Below are 17,627 nucleotides of genomic sequence, written 5' to 3'. Positions count from 1 at the left end.
CCCCCCTCCACGGTGACTGTTTCACTGTCTGGCTGGCTCTGATTTTAGTCTGATAAACGGAAAGTCACATTTGATTTCTGTAGGGGATCCAGGCTCTTCATGAGGAATCATCTCCCCGTGGGTACAATCCGCCAACAGCAGCTCTGGATGCTGGGAAAGGGAAGAGGGCAGTGACAAAGGGAAAAGGAAAGGGAGGAGAAAGGGAAGGAGGGAAAGGACATCAGAACATGAGCACCGGGGAAAGAACATCTTTGGCAAGATTAAGACTAGGCCCTGGACTCAGTGTGAACTCCCCAAACCCAATCCTACCCCAAGCACTGAAGCAGATAAAACACTACCCAGCACTTTGGGAGGCCGAGGCAGGCAGATCACGAGGTCAGGAGATTGAGACCATCCTGGCAAACATGGTGAAACCCCGTCTCTACTAAAAATACAAAAAAAAATTTTAGCCAGGTGTAATAGTAGCCTGTAGTCCCAGCTACTTGAGAGGCTGAGGCAGGAGAATCGCTTGAACCCAGGAGGCGGAGGTTGCAGTGAGCCGAGATTGCACCATTGTACTCCACCCTGGGCAAAAAGAGCGAGACTCTGTCTCTAAAACCAAACCCAAACCAAAACAAATCAAAACAAAACAAAACAAAACAAAAAAACACTAGCCATGGCAGCTGCACATCGCAAAGGAAGATTATGAAGACACTGGGCAAGTGAACATTCTAACACACACATTTTTTAATGGAGTTAACAACTCCCCTAAGATGTTCTTAATATCCTCTCTCCTTTGTTTTTTTTCTCCTTTTCTTTTCAGAGGGTAGATGATGCAGTTCTTAAATTTCCTTTTCAGAAATGTTGGTTCCATTTCTCACCTCTCCTTCGCCTGGCTGGAAAATAAAATGAAGCCTTTGGAGAGCATGACACCAGCTGGACCCTGCCCTCAGAGCCAGGCATTGAGAAAAAGCAGGTTAGCACTGAAAGTCCAGAACAGTCCTTGCACTTGATTTCTGAATCCTCATCTGCCAGAGCCACTACTCTCCAAGATTCCCCTTAGCTCTGGGTCCATACTGGACCTACGATTTCCTCTCCCCGATACACACACACACACACACACACACACACACACACACACGCCAACTCAGCAGGGGCCGCCAGAAAGAATCCTGTTCTCTGCAAGTTTCAAAAGTATTCCCAGTACAGTCACTAATATGATAACAGAGTGAGACTGTTAAAAACTGAATTTGACTATGGTTAAAAAACACAAATACCATACAAAAATAGGGCTAGTGCACTGAAAGTTTTCTTAATGGGTTACATGCTTGGTTTGTCCGTCTCTCTCTTCCTTTCCAAGTTGACTTTGAAGTTCTCCTTCACACTGTCCCCTTTCTCCTTGGAAAGGAACAACTCACCATTAACACTAGAAACAACAGCTCTTTCAGATAGATCAGATCAGTGTGTTCAAACCTGGACATACAAACGGTGACCCTGAAGCCAGTTCTTATGGACAAGTATCTCAGTCTCTTATTAACCACTGAAGTCTGAGTTACCGCTGCTGTGTGGGCAAACCAACGCCCAACAGACAAGAGGCCGAACATCAGTGGAACTGCCATGAAGCAGGCTAGCAAGCAGCAGATGTAATTGCTTCTACAGGTAGCAGCTGTAGGTATGCACAGCACCACGTGCTGTGATCCTGAGAGCCTGTGGGATTGGGCTTTGGGAACTCCACACCCTTGGGTTTTGGTATCTCACATCCAGACTGTCTTTTCAATGATCTGATTTTCCTTATTTCTTTATTTCTTTGGAGAGATGGGGTTTTGCTATATTAACCAGGCTAGTCTTGAACTCCTGGCCTCAAGAAATCCTCCTTCCTTGGCCTCCCAAAGTGCTAGGATTCCAGGCGTGAGCCACTGTGTCTAGCCAATAATCTGATTTTAAAACAAACACAATAAAGTAGCAGCCTTCAGCATTCAATCCTTGTCCATGCTGAAGCAACAGTGAAATCCCTATTGAAACACAACCCCCTTTCTCTCCTCTGCCCTCCTAATTTGTAATTTTTTTTGGAGGGGGCAGTGATTTTGTTCTTTTTTCTTTCTTTCTTTCTTTTTTTTGACAAGGTCTTGCTCTGTTGCTCAGGCTGGAATGCAATGGCGTGATCTCGGCTCGCTGCAACCTGTGCCTCCTGGGCTCAAGTGATCCTCCCACCTCAGCCTCCCAAGTAGCTGGGACTACAGGTGCATGCCACCACACCCGGCTAATTTTTGTACTTTTTGTAGAGGTGGGGTTTTGCCATGTTGGCCAGGCTGGTCTTGAATAGGTCTCAAGTGATCCACCCACCTCAGCCTCCCAGTGCTGGGATTACAGGTGTGAGCCACTGTGCCTGGCTTGGAAGGGGCAATGATTTAATGGCCCTTGTTGGTTTTGCTCCAACATCATCAATGAACATCACAGTGAAATGACAAATGACACAACAGAAAGTTCTCAATCCTTAATGTTTTGTGAGCAGATATCTAGGAAGGCAGAGGTTTAGAAATTTGGTGTCTCAATATCAAAGGACATTTCAGTAAGAATAGAATTTCTCATACGACAAGAGAGGAGCTTAAAGACTGGGATGGAAATGAAAAATAAGGTTAAAAAAACCTAAAACACTTATGCTGAAGAAATGAAGTGTTGAAGGAGTAATGTCACTTAGGTGTTTTTTTTTTTTTTTTTTGAGATGGAGTGGAGTCTCACTCTGTCACCCAGGCTTGAGTGCAGTGGCGTGATCTCAGCTCACTGAAACCTCCGCCTCCTGGATTCAAGTGATTCTCCTGCCTCAGCCTCCTGAATAGCTGGGATTATAGGCACCTGCCACCATGCCTGGCTGATTTTTGTATTTTTAGTAGAAATGGAGTTTCACCATGTTGGCCAGGCTGGTCTCGAACTCCTGAACTCAAATGATTCACCAGCCTCAACCTCCCAAAGTGCTGGGATTACAGGCGTGAGCCACTGCGCCCCGCCAACCTAGGGTTTTTGTAAGGCTCAAATAACTGTGTTCTGTACAGCCTTCCCTTGTAAAAAGCACAGCACATGATTTACACTCAATACTTGCAAATCAATTACAATGACAGAATAAAATTAAACTACAAAAGCATCAAAAAAGTTGCCCCTTTTGACTGTCTGATAAGAACTAATAATGAACTTTTATTTTTAAATTTCAAGAATCACTCTTAAGAAAGGGAATGCCAAAACGCTCCCACATTTCCATACCAACCAGAAAGAAAACTCATGCGTGAGACCTACTCAGAGAGAACCGGTCCAGGCGCCCCCTGCTGGCCCTCCTGTAGCACTGATCCAATAAAACCCCACAGGGTTTCGTGAGGGATATTCATGCAAGAGTGATATGTCAGAATGCAAAATGAGAACATTTGCATATAGTAGGCCCAGCCAGTAAGGGAATAGGTTAATTAGCCCAAGGCAGCACTAGAGAAGAAAAAGCAGCGGCATAAAAGTCCTTTCAAAGCCAAGTAAAATGTCAAACACATTCAGGAAGGGTCTATTAGCAATGCAAATGTAACATTGCCTGTACAATTGAATGCACAATACACAAAACTAGAAAACTCCTCTGAAGGTGCTTCTTGGGGAAGCCAGCTTTCGTAAATTTGAAAGAGAATGCTGACTTGGTTCTCAGTAGTGCTCAGGTTTAATTATACTGTTTATTTGAGAGACATCGGTTTAGTAGGCCCTGAAAACTCACTGGGCTGGTCTTCTGCTAAATGATTGCTAAGATATATCGGCCTTAACACACAAATCCAAATTTATTCTTCTGAAAAGTTATCCATTGATAAACAGCATCTTTTCCAGAGACTGTCAATGAGAAATCAAGGACACAATGATTAAGACAGAAGCTGCAGCGACCGGGGGGCCAATCTGTTAAAAATTTCCGCCCATCCTCCTCCTACATTTAGGACTATTTAGCAGTGCAGCACGGAGCAGACCGGGCTGTCTTAACGCTGAGGTACGTGTCCCTTCTCTGGGCCCCCGTAAGCTTTCAGTACTGATAAGGGGAAATCCTAGGGTAGAGATCGAGTCTTGCTGTATTTTCGATGAACCACCAGAGGGCGCCCCAGGATGGCACCACATTCCTGGTCTCTTGGGTGATTATGGGACGAAAGAACAGAGAAGTAACTTATGAAGGTGGAAAAGTAGATCTGGAAAATAAAGAAGAGGGAAAAAGAAAAGAAGAAAAAAGAAAAATGGAAAGTGGGATTTCTGCTCTTAGAGTCTCCAGTTGCAGACAACTGGCCTCTGTGTCCTGAATCGCCCTCCCGGGGCCCCCGAGGAGTTTATCTCTGGAAGCACCTGCCACAACAAAAAGATTTCTTCCAAACATGGGGTCATGCACAATTATATCAATGCCAAGTTACCAGAGAGCCACATACGCAGATCGCACTGTTTAAACATTACTATTGGAAAAGGGAAATTGGAGGGGGAGTTAATAGATGAATCAAGACAAATGTATTTAGAGTTTGCTACCTATGGTTTGCCTGATAATCACCGTTCTGAATACATTAATCTTAAGCCACTTTGGAGCTACGCTATCTCTCTATCATAATTTCTAATTTTAGCCTAGTGGTATAAGGCCTTGCTAGTCGAAGTGTGGTCCTCTGATCCGTGACATCAGCATCCTCTGCAAGTTCGCTGGAAATGTAGAATCTCAGGCCCTATCCAGACCTGCATTTTAACAAGATATCCAGATGATTCATATGCACAGTAAGGTTTGAGAAATCCTAGTATCTATCAGATTACATTTTCTACTGCTAAACTCTTAAGTAAATTAAATATCTCTAGCCTCTTTCTAATGGAGCAGGCACCAGGAAACCAAACTAGGTGTTGTACGTAAACACAGAGTTGATGAGGCTTCGGAGATAAACAGCTAATATTTAGGTGATGCTCCCCTGGTTCCTCTGGGGTCATCTAAACCCAATACAGCTGTAAATGACAAATGCCACTTTTCTTCTGGTTCTTTAAACAACTGCAGAGAAATATACTTTAAAAAGTCTATTACCATAAATTTTATACACAACTCAATCATTCCCAGGAAGAAAAATGAAATTTAACAAAGGAAGCTCCACACTTATATCTTTGCTATAATTTAGTTTCAAGAAATTTTTTGCTATTACCATGGATTCAGACTGCTTGAGAAGTGATAGGAAAACGAGACGCTTCTGTGCTAGGGATGCGGGGAATATATGCTCACTGACTGCAAGTCCAGTAAATAGCAGCTAACTGCTCGGAATGGAAGATGCTCTTAGAATTTGATATATAAAGTCCTAAAAATACATCTCAAACCTAGGGCAAGAAAATGGGTTGCTTTGCCTACACCCCCAATCCTGTGTTTCTCAGTTTGAATGAACCCATGGCTGCCTGGCCTGCATGTCTATGGACAAACAGGGCACAGTTTCAGCTTTAAAGAAGAGGAAGAGCAGGCTGATGAGCTTGGGCCAGGACTGGAAAAACTATGTATGCAAACACTGAAGAGGGCAGAATACCTGGGTGTGAAGGCAGAGGTGACCTGGGCACAGCGAGGATTCTCAAAGTGCTGACTCACCAATCTCCTTCCAGCTTTATTACATCACTAAACTGGAAGGCCTGTGTGGTGCACTGGCAGAAGGCACTTCATTTTGGCCAAGCATTAAAAACAGGTCCAAATCCGACATGCCTGGAGTATTCAGAATGGAGAAAGGTGGGTTGGATGATAGCTATAATTAGATGCCTTTATGGTTGACTGAACAGGCATACCCCCAAAGTGGATCACACATTCATTCATCAAACACTCATTCCATTTCTAGTATGTACGATGGGGACCTCAATTGTTCAATGTCAGCGTGAAGCAAATGGTATGCCAGAACTATTTTTTAGTTCTGTTCTATTCAACACTAATAAAGTGTTTTGGTTATCATATTTGGAAGTAACAGAAGGCTGGAAGGGATAAACGTTGTGATTAAGATTCAAATATATCTTAAGAAGCTGGAAGTGATGGTACAGAACCAGGAAAATTAAGATCAATGAGAACAAATGTAAATGCCTGCCCTTGGTTTCAACAGCTCAATTAGCCTAGTAGCAGGGTTGAAGAGATCTGGCTTAATAATGGTTTCAATGACAGAGCCCAGGAAGTTTTTGTCTGACTATACACTCAATACGAACAACTGTTTGGTAGGGTTCTTAAAAAGTTGTAGTAATTATAAGCTTCATTTAAAAATGTTCAGGCTGGGTGCAGTGGCTCACACCTGTAATCCCAACACTTTGGGAGCCCAGGAGCTTGAGGCCAGCCTGGACAACATATCGAGACCCTGTCTCTAAAAAAAATAAAAAAAAAATTAGCTAGGCGTGGTGGTTCACATCTGTGGTCCTAGCTACTTAGGAGGCTAAGGCAGGAGGATCTCTTGAGCCCAGGAGGTTGAGGCTGCAGTGAGCCATGATTGCTCCACTGCACCCCAGTCTGGGTGACAAAGCAAAAACCTGTCTAAGAAAAGAGAAAGAAAACAATGTTCAGAATAAAGGAATAAATACTGCAATAACAGATGGCACGGGTAAAGCCACAGTTGAAATCCTGCTGCAAAGGCATGTGGGAAAGATGGGGCATGTCTGTGGGGAGGGATCAGTTGAGCAAGGGTCTGGAGGCAAGCAGGTGAGTAACAGCTGAGACAACTGGGAATGAGTGCCCCGAGGAAGGACAGAAAAAGCTGCAGCATTAGGAAGCAATGAGAATTGTTAAACTTGGACTGGGCTGCCTCATGAGTCAGGGATCTCTGGGTCACCCCAAGGGTCAGGATAGAAACTCAGGGATATGGGGTAGGGGTCCCTGCCCTGGTTGGGTGTTGGAGCTACTTACTCTACATTTTTTGCCATTAGGCACATTCTGAGACTGTGATTCCACTCTGTGTCAAGGTGGCTGGCTTGTCATCCCGGCCTACTATCACAGTTTCTTCTTGCTGTGTCCTCAGTGGAAACTGACTATTGACCTTCTCTTCCATGTCTATCTAGCGTGGAGTTTCACGGGGCAGGCTCTTGGTCCAAAATGAGGAGGCTGCTGAAGGGGACTGAAAGCCCTGTCTAGGGACATCCAGGCCAGAAACCACCAGAGAGGCGAGCTGGGACCTGGCACAACTTTGCAGAAGATGTTGTCTGAGAGCCTCACCCCAACGCGCTCGAGTTTCCCTTCTTGGTTCTGCACCCCTGGAAGATGGGATCTTGCTCTTCACAGAAGTGTGATGAGTGAGAAGAGAAAAAGCAAGAAATGAAAGCTCATAATCCAAGCTAGAAGAAGTGCACACGAGGGCCTAAGGACATAAAACATAGATAAATGTATATATGTTAATTTTTATCATGAATAAGCAAGGACAGTGGGTTGAATGGTAGATCCCTAAAAGTTATACCCTCTGAGAACCTGGGAATGGCTTTATTTGGAAAAAGGGTCTTTGCAGATATAATTATGGATTTGGAAATGAGATCATGCTGGATGGTCCAGGTGGGCCCTCAATTTAGTCAAACGTCCTTATAAGAGAAAGACAGAGAAAGATGTGAGATGTACAGAGGTGAAGGCCATGTGGAGGCAGAGGCAGAGAGCCTGGAATGACGCAGTCCCGAGTCAAGGATCATCCGAAGCTACTAGAAGCTGGAAGAAGCAAGGAAAGATTCTCCCCTAGAGCCTTTGAAGAGAGCACGGCCCCACCAGCATGTTAATTTTAGACTTCAAGCCTCCAGGAGTATGACAGAATACTTTTCTGCTGTTTTAAGCCACCATGTGTTTTGGTAATTTATTATGGCAGTCCTGAGAAACTAATCCAACTATCTTCCATTTATTGATCATTTATTATTATACATGCCAAGAACCTTACTTCAGCATCCATTTACTCTTCACAACAAATTCGTGAGGTTTGTATTATCATCTCCATTTTCCAGATGAGGACACTGAGGCCTTCCCAAGGCCACATAGTCAGAGGTAGAACCGGCACCGGAAATCACTTTCTCGGTCTACCCAACCGTGATGCGGCTGACACTCACATCCTGGCTATGGCGATGGCAGCCTCATAGCAAATACGCCTATTTGTTTTTCATGTAGAAAAGGGACAGAATGCACAGGAATAAGTAGGGGAAAAGATGTCTAGGGGGCTTCTGCACCATGTTGACACTAATCGAGGACTGCAGCTGGTGAGACGTTCAGTAAGGAAGAGACTGATCAGTGACCAAGGAAGAGCGGTCAGGATGTCTGTACTTGCCAAGCAAACAAGCAGGGGACCTCAGGCCCAGCAGCCAAGTTCAAGACCACCCACCCAATTGTGATCCAGGCTATAGGAGCGGTGAGACTGCAGAAGGAGCCTCTGGCACAGGTCAGATGTGAGGAACTGAGAGCACTAACATGCTTTTGAAACAAGCTCTCTCCCTCTAGTGTCACAAGAAGCAAGTTCAAGCCTGCAACCTGGCGCAGGCTCCCCTGAGTCCGTGGCAGCCAGCAGCACATACCACATTTTCCTTTTCTTTGAGGCAAGACCTTCCTGGGGGTGGTGGGTTGGGGGGAAATCTGCCACTACCACTGCCAGCTGGGATTACAGTGGGTCAAGGAAAGGCAGGAGAAAAGCAGCCCCACTACTTGTATTATCAGCACCACAAATAGTCGTGTTTTTGGGCTCCGTGCATCTATAGATTTTTTTGGCAATGGATACGACGATACTTGAAGCAATGATTAAAAAATCTAAATCCACCAAAAATAAGAGTCTTATTTGGGTGCTTGCTGGCTTGGGTAGCTCTGCGTCCAGTGTGGAGTTGTTCTTCGATTAAGTGCCCTGAAGGGGAGGCTGGAAAGAATTCCTCAAGACACACAGCTGCACTGGCTGCCATTCTGCTGACCTTGTCTTCTTGGCACGTGGTTAAATTGCTGTCTCCCTTATCCCTAAGTGGGGCTGAGTGATTTGCTACTACCTGTCCACATAATGGAGGGCCAGGCTTCATCAATTCTTAGATTCCTGGCTTCTGCCATTGCTATTCCTAGCGAGCAGGTGAGAGTTCTGGGGGTGCAGTTCATGAGCTCTGCCACCCCTGAAAACATCAGGACATCAGCCATGTGGCTGGGGTCCCCCTGGTGGCTCATGGCACAGGTCTGTGAGTGCTGGAGGATCGGCCTGGATGAGGAAGGAGGAGGGGTGGGGCCACAGCTGGGCTGGGCCATCCCTAGAAGCCGGCTCACATGGAAAACGCGCTGCAGTGGCTGTGTAGCCAGTGTCTCTGGCGGCCTGCCCGAGCCGGAATTCCTGGAAAGGCTCAAGATGGAAAAATAACCATCTGGATCCAAGCTGGTCCCAAATGAATTGTCTGACAGAGGTTGAGTTGGAGTTTTTAAGAAAAGCTGGAAATGCCTTTCTGTCAAGACCTTTCCTGATTCAATACATAAGCAAATATGTTTTTGCTTTAAAGCATAGTGCAGGCCAGGTTAGCTACCCGGCGGCACCCACGTTTCTGTTTATCCACCACTCTGGTTGAAGGTGGGGACAGTTACACAGGCACTTTCCACACTGCCTGGAGTTAGCGGTTCTCATCCCAGTCCAGACTAACGTGTTTCAAAGCGAGAGGAAGTGGGCCCTCTTCATTCTCTTATTTCGGAGACTGATGCAAGAAGCTGAAAAGTATTGGCCAAGGTAACACAGTTAGAACTGGGGTCAGGAGGATGAGAACCTGTCACTTTGACTCTCACTTGAATGTTTCTTACAACCACGGTGATAGATCTCACTATACAATGCATGAAGCATTCACATACACTGTCCTATTTAGAATATCAAGATACATATTAATATTATTATTACTAACAATGATGATAATAGATCAATAATATTACTACTACTGCTATTACTACTAAGGACACACAGAATTGTAGTTACAGAAGGCTACGCTGTAGGTAGAGCACAGATTCAAACCTTGGCTTTACCTCAAACCACCTGTTATCCATTTTTAAAAATACAATTTTGGCTGGGCGCGGTGGCTCACGCCTGTAATCCCAGCACTTCGGGAGGCTGAGGCGGGCGGATCGTGAGGTCAGGAGATTGAGACCATCCTGGATAACACGGTGAAACCTTGTCTCTACTAAAAATACAAAAAATGAGCCGGGCGTGGTGGCGGGCATCTGTAGTCCCAGCTATGAGGGAGGCTAAGGCAGGAGAATCGCTTGAACCCAGGAGGCAGAAGTTGCAGTGAGCCGAGATCGCACCACTGCACTCTAGCCTGGGCGACAGAGCGAGACTCCATCTCAAAATAATAATAATAAAATTTTAATTTTACTCACAATTATACATGTGCCCCAGTTTAACGAGGCAAAAATTTCATTTCAACAATGTGTAAAGTTGTAATCTCTGCCTGTAAAATGGGGAAAAATTAATGCGCACAGTGCCTAGTATAACACATACTCAGTACATGGTTGCCATCGTAGTTATAATTCAATAAACATTTCCTCATGAATTCTCAGTGATCACCCACACTTATCTGTTGCTCATCTCTCCTGGCCATGATGTAATCAACACAACACCTTCAAACAATCAATTCTTTCAAACATCTGTTTTCTCCTCACACCTGTGATAGAAAAAGAGGAAGTGATGGGTGTTTGAGAGTTCATTTTTTTCTTTATTTGATAGACGGGATAATATTTATAAGTGCCCAGTGTGCAGGCCCTTATGCACACCAACAAGAAGGAAGGCAACTCAACACAAGCAGAATCAACAGAAAGCTCAGACGCTAACCTCAAGGGTGGCATTTCCAGGGAAGGGTTAAGAGCAATGCCTCCGTGTTTCACTCTGCCTGCTTTTCCACAATACTTTTTGGATGAGTAATTCCCAAGACGCATGGTGGGGAAATGCAGAATCCTCCTTCCACATCCCGCAGGGAAGGCTGCCAGCTGTCTACCCGCACACACACTCACGAGCTTCACCACACAACACGATGCAAAGTGCCAGCAACTGCTCCAGGAGGCCTAGGCTGGATCCTGCCAGTCATCAGGGGGCTGGGTTTCCAGCACATTAGACAGCCCCAGTCTACAACAGAGAACATAAAACTCTCCATCAAGTCAGGAAAAAGGTCTCATGGGAACTGAGGTACTCTGGGAGGGTCTTAAACGATTCATCGTCCTTGGTGTGTCCGAATGAACGGAAAGCCAACGCCTCCAGATGATTCACAAACTAACCAGCTGTTCCTCCAGGTGTCACACACTGGCTTCCCTTCTATGGTGGTTTCAGTCACTGAGACACTGCACAATTCAATGCTCTCGACTGCAAAGACCCCAAGACCTCCTGAGACCCAGGCACCCTAAGGCACAGCAGGCAGGAAAAGTTACCATGCTTACTTGCTTACTTTGTGCAGGCTACACCAATGCCTTACATATAAGTGACAACTAGCATATGATCACTCCATTTCAAAGACAAGGACACTGAAGCTCAGAGTGTAAGTCACTTGCCTAAGATTACATGGCTGAAAAAGGGCAGAAAGAACACACAAAAAGTCCCAACATGAAAACTTGGGTTCTAGTTCTTGGGTTGTGTAGTGGGTTCACTAGTGTGTAGTGAATACTTTTTTTTTTTTTTTAGATGGAGTCTCACTGTGTCACCAGGCTGGAGTGCAGTGGCACGATCTTGGCTCACTGCAACCTCTGCCTCCCGGGTTGAAGCGATTCTCCTGCCTCAGCCTCCCGAGTAGCTGGGATTACAGGCACACACCACCACGCCCAGCTGATTTTTGTATTTTTAGTGAGACCGGGTTTCACCATGTTGGCCAGGATGGTCTCGATCTCTTGACCTCATGATCTGCCCGCCTCAGCCTCCCAAAGTGCTGGGATTACAGGCATAAGCTACTGTGCCCAGCCGTGAAGAATTTAACCTCATCCAAACTGAGGTCTGGCCTTTGCCCCCACCTGTAGGGAGGTGCTCTCTAGGCTTCTGGAATATCCTGCCTCAAAGGAGTATGTTTATCTGCCTGGGGAGATTGGCCACTGGATAGAGTAACAATGTGATTTATGATGGGGGCTTTGGGCCATGAGGTATACGTTCCAACCTCAGAGGAATGAATAATGTAAGATACTTGCCTGACCTCCAGGAGGGCCTAGGGATTAGAGGTCAGTCATGAGGACAGTAGCAATTGAGCTCCAATAAAAACTCTAGACGCTGAGGCTCAGGTGAGCTTCCTTGGTTGCCGATTCTCCAGGGGTACTGTCACACATCATGGCTGGGAGGAGGTAATGCTGTTCATGACTTCATGGGGAGAGGGCAACAGAAGCCCCATGTCTGGACCCCTCCAGACCTCCCCTATATGCCTCTTACCCTGGCTAAGTTTAACATGTATCCTTTCCCTGTAATAACTATAAACATGAGTAGAACAACTTTCAGTGAGTTCTGTGGGTCCTTTTACTGAATTATCAAAACGGAGGGTGGTCTGGGAAACCCCCTGAACTTGCAATTCGTGTTGCAGGCACTGCTCTCTCTAACTTTGTAGTTGGTCACCTTCTTATAGCTAGTGATGGTCACACACTTAAATAGGCCAAGTAATAAAATATAACAACGTTGAAATAAAATCCGTCAGCGTTCAGGGATAAGAATGCCTTGTGAGACAATAATTAGGTTAATCTAAATTGGTGTACCCCAAAACTGTGGCCGGGGAACAGGCAGATGGGTAGTACAGAAAGGAACAGGGATATATACTACTCAGTGTAATGTCACCGGGGCCAAAGGCCACAGAGAAAGCCTGCTTGTGGAAATCTACCCAATGACACACACGTGTAAGAAGCACTGAGTGGATCAATTTTTGGGGTACAGAGTTCAAAGTGTTGGAACAATGGGGGGAACACATCAGCTAACTTCTGGTGTCTTAATATCCTCAGCCAACTGAGTGAAACTGACTTACTAGAAATCTACCATGGTCATTGAATACTGAACATCCCAACAGACCAAATGGAGGAGTTGGCTCCTGCACTTGGCTCTCCAGATTTTGGAGACATACTTCCTCCAGAATACAGAGGAGGATGCACATGAACCTGGGACTCTACTGGTTTCACTGTGTTTGTGGTCATGCTGAATAATGGTGTATCAGTAGCAGCAGCTCTGGCTGAGAGACCAGAACCCTCATAGCCTTAGTACTAGGGCCATACTCTCTCACCTGCAGAATAAGAAATCAATGCTGACGGCACGTCAGACTCACCCAGGCAGCTTTTAAAACCAACACCTGTGTCCAGATCTACCCCAGACCAACTGAATAAGAATCCCTGGATGTTGGGACCACCACTGGCATTTTAGGAAATGCACCAGGGGATTCTAATGTGCAGCCAGAGGTGAGAACCTCTGGTATAGAGGATTTTTTTTTTTTTTTTTTTTTGAGACAGAATCTCGCTCTGTCACCCAGGCTGGAGTGCAGTGGTGCAATCTCGGCTCACTGCAAGCTCCACCTCCCAGGTTCAGGCCATTCTCCTGCCTCAGCCTCCCAAGTAGCTAGGACTACAGACACCTGCCACCAGGCCCGTCTAATTTTTTTTGTATTTTTAGTAGAGATGGGGTTTTACCATGTTAGCCAGGATGGTCCTCTTGATCTGCCTGCTTCAGCCTCCCAAAGTGCTGGGATTACAGGCATGAGCCACTGTGCCTGGCTGGTATAGAGAATCTTTAAGCCCCCTAACTCCATCTGTCCTTGGCAGTATGTCTCAGTGATTTTTTTTTTTTTTTTGAGATGGAGTCTCGCTCTGTCACCCAGGCTGGTGTGCAATGGGCACAGTCTCGGCTGACTACAACCTTCACCTCCCAGGTTCAAGCGATTCTCCTGCCTTAGCCTCCCAAGTAGTTGGGATTACAGGTGCCTGCCACCACACCCAGCTATTTATTTTTATTTTTATTTTTAGTAGAGACGAGGTTTCACCATGTTGGCCAGGCTGGTCTCGAACTCCTGACCTGAGGTGATCCAACCACCTCGGCCTCCCAAAGTGCTGGGATTATAGGCATGAGCCACTGAGCCCAGTCTGTCTCAGTGATTTTAATTACAGCAGCCAATCCTTTCCCGCACTTTGCTAACACAAAAATTGTGTTCTAACCTCCTTTAATCATACTTAAAATTATATGCTATGTCCACAATGAGATACCACTTCACACTCATTAAGATGGACATTATATTCTTTTTTTTTTTTTTAGAAAGAAAAATGGAAAATAGCAAGTGTTGGTGGAGATGGGGAAACTAGAACCTATATGCATCGTTGGTGGGAATGTAAAATGATGCAGCTGCATGGAAAACATTTTGGCAGCTCCTCAAAATGTTAAATATAGAATTACCATATGACTCAGCAATTCCACGTCTGGGTATCTACTGCAAAGCATTGAAAGCAGGGACTCAGATATTCCACACCCATGTTCATAGCAGCATTGTGCACATGAGCCAAAAGGTGTTAACAACCCAATGATCATCAACAGATGAATAAACTTTAAAAATGTGGTATATCCATATGACGGGATATTATTCATCCCCCTCTCCTTACAAAGGAATGACATTCCGCGTTACATGCTATGACATTAATAAACCTTCAAACATTATGCTAAGTGAAAGAAGCCAGACACAAAAGAACAATATCATATGATTCCCCTTCTAGAGGAATCTAGAATAGTCAAATTCAGAGAGAGCGTAGAACAGGCGTTAGCAGGAGCTGGGATGAGGGGGCAATGGGAGTTGTTTAACAGGTTCAGAATTTCAGTTTGGTATGATGGAAACATTCTGGAGAGAGATGGTGGTGATGGCTGAACAATAATGTGCCACTTAACTGTACATATAAAAATGATTAAGATGGTAAATTTCATATTATGCATATTTTGTCACCAGTCAAAAATTTTAAAAATAAGTAGGTCATGATCTTAAAAGTTTGTGAAGAAACTGCATTTCTGTTTTGAAATGACACAGCGCCCTGTTCCCTCAACTGCTTGGAGTTACAAGGATCTCTGAGATACCTGCTGGCATTAGCCTGTATTCCAGGACTGGACGTCAGGGCATCCTTCAGCCGCTAAAGCTGTATGGCCTTTCTCACATCCGCAAAGGGGACTGTGAGCTGTAAAAAGTGAAGCAGCAGCATCTTAGTGTCATTGCTCTGTCATGTCATTGCTCACGGAAGACTGAAAGCTGGCCGATATCCCTGTATGCCTCTTCTCCCCTGATTCTGTCACCAGGTTATGTCAGCTCCACCCTCTAAATTAGGGGCTGGAAAGCCTTGGTGATGGGCCACCTCGTGAAAATGTGTGGCTTTGTGGGCCATACACTTCTGTGGCAATTACTCAGCTCTGCCTCTGCAGGCTGAAAGCAACCACAGATAATTCGTAACCAGTGGGTGTGGGTGGCTGTGTCCTGATCAAGTCTCAAATACACCTGCCGCAGGCCTCTGGGTATATGTTCCCTCTGCTCTGTTAGAGTACTTTCCACACCAGCCACTGCTCCTCCGCAATGCACCGTCACCTGTTTTCTAATGCAGTGATTCTTATACTTGAGCGTGCGTATCACATTCACCTGGAGTTCCCAGATGCTGCTGATGCTGCTGATCCAGGAACCACACTTCCAGAAGCACTGGCCTCACCCATCTTTCAGGTCTCTCCTTCCATGTCACCTCCTTAAGGCTCTCCCCACTCCAACCCCATACCCTACCTCTCCTCTGTGCCTCCTTAGCACCCTGCTCCATCATTCTCATCCACACACCATTCAGTAACCGTTTCCTCGACTATCCCCCAAGGCTCCAAATAGGCTAACACCAGCCACCCCCAAATGCCTTCACCATGGTGGGCGTGATGGTTAATACTGAGTGTCAACTTGATTGGATTGAAGGATGCAAAGTATTATTCTTAGTTGTGTCTGTGAGGGTGTTGCCAAAGGAGATTAACGTTTGGGTCATGGACTGGGAGGGGAAGACCCACCCTCAATCGGGGTGGGCACAATCTAATCAGCTGCCAGCGAGGCTAGAATGAAAGCAGGCAGAAGAACGTAGAAGGACTAGACTGGCTGAGTCTTCCAGCCTTCATCCTTCTCCCGTGCTGGATGCTTCCTGCCCTCGAACATCCGACTTGAAGTTCTTCAGGTTTTGGATCCTTGGACCTACGCTAGTGGTTGGCCAGGGCTCTTGGGTCTTTGGCCACAGGCTGAAGGCTGAGCTGTCGGCTTCCCTACTTTCAAGGTTTTGGGACTCAGACTGGTCAACCACTGGCTTCCTTGCTCCTCAGCTTGCAGGTGGCCTATTGTGGGACTTGACCTTGTGATCATCTGAATCAATATTCCTTAATAAACTCCCCTTTACATATACATCTATCCTACTAGCCCTGTCTGTCTAGAGAACCCTAACTAATACAGTGGGTCCACTAACTGCTACTTCCTTAGGCAATCATTCCTAAAATCTCAGCAAAGCTACTTCGGACTGCTGCAATCCTTGTTTTCATGTGTCTTCCTCATTAGACCATAAACTCCGATGCTGCTTATAGACTGAAGTTCACAACCCCTTGGGCTTCTAGGGTGTTGTCCACCCTTTGTTGGTTACTGTCCTTATCCTGTGTTGATCTCTTGCAGTTTGTCTTCCCTACGAGCTGGTTATTAAAAGGCAAAGGATTTCTGGATCGTTTTCTAGATTTTGGATGTGATGATAAAAAACTGAGCTTGTGATGGAGGGACATAAAATAATGTGTCTGCAAAGAATCTGCCCCTAGAGATTTCATTTCTAACATACTTTCTCATGTGAGATTATTAACTCCTGTTACTTCCTGGATCAGGAAGGACAAGTACAATATACTGTGTGAGATGTTAAAGACACGTGCTATATGGGAAGGCCTCTAAACATTCACATCCAATTATCCAAAACTAATTACAGATTGTCTTAGGCTCAATCTCAAGGAAACGCTTCGGTAGTCTCTGGATTTACCGGAAGAGGTGTGTATTTACAAAGACAACAATTTTGTTGAAACCAGCCTAAACCAATCATAGGAAGGACAAGATCAGCTGTACACATCGGCCAAGATAAGAATTTTCTCTGCAATAAATGTTTGTTTTAAAACTAGGGGTATGACTCACACTCGGTGAATGGGTGGCTGAGTTCTGACCCTCAAAAGATGAATGGTTCATTTTGAAAAGCCCAGCAAGTGGGAAGCCTACTTTCTACCTCTATTGACTTCAGAATGAGGCTGCAGTGTAGTGGAGCCCAAGATGGCCCTGAGTTGTTTCCAATCACCAGCAAGACGGACAATGGGATGACTCGCGACCTGCAGCTGTTTTCAATAAAAAAGCTGAGTAATTACAGCAGCCTCTCCTGGGGCTCACATGCGGCCCAGCACAAAGCCAGTGGAACATTAAGGACACTGAATGAGCTGCCAGAAACCCTTCAGCTCTGGGCTGCCAGACTGCTCCTCCTCCCCCGGCTCAGCGTCATTAACTTAATCAGGTATTCATTCAATAAAAAAAACCCTGATACTCTCCCTGGATGTAGGCAACACCCTCTGAATGAGGCACACTGTCAGATCGACTGCATCCGGCAGGAGGTGTGAGGGCGGTCCTATATTCTTTTATTTAATTAATTTATTTGTACGTATTTATTTATTTAGAGACAGAGTAGCCAGGGCTGGAGTGCAGTGACG

General features: G+C 45.5%; 1 protein-coding gene across 1 annotated transcript in view; it reads right to left on the bottom strand.

Annotated features, from left to right (window-relative positions):
* Positions 1 to 21: 21 nt before the first annotated feature.
* Positions 22 to 17,627, bottom strand: part of LOC139363500 (uncharacterized) — a 254,346-nt gene continuing 236,740 nt past the window's right edge. Inside the window, exon 3 of the mRNA XM_071097586.1 lies at positions 22 to 150. Within this exon, the coding sequence (XP_070953687.1) occupies positions 22 to 150 (129 nt within the window). The remainder of the gene's footprint in view (positions 151 to 17,627) is intronic.

Source organism: Macaca nemestrina, chromosome 5, assembly GCF_043159975.1.
Source record: "Macaca nemestrina isolate mMacNem1 chromosome 5, mMacNem.hap1, whole genome shotgun sequence".
NCBI lineage: Eukaryota > Metazoa > Chordata > Mammalia > Primates > Cercopithecidae > Macaca > Macaca nemestrina.
Note: the sequence above shows the minus strand (reverse complement) of the source record. Positions and strands in the feature narration are given on the sequence as shown.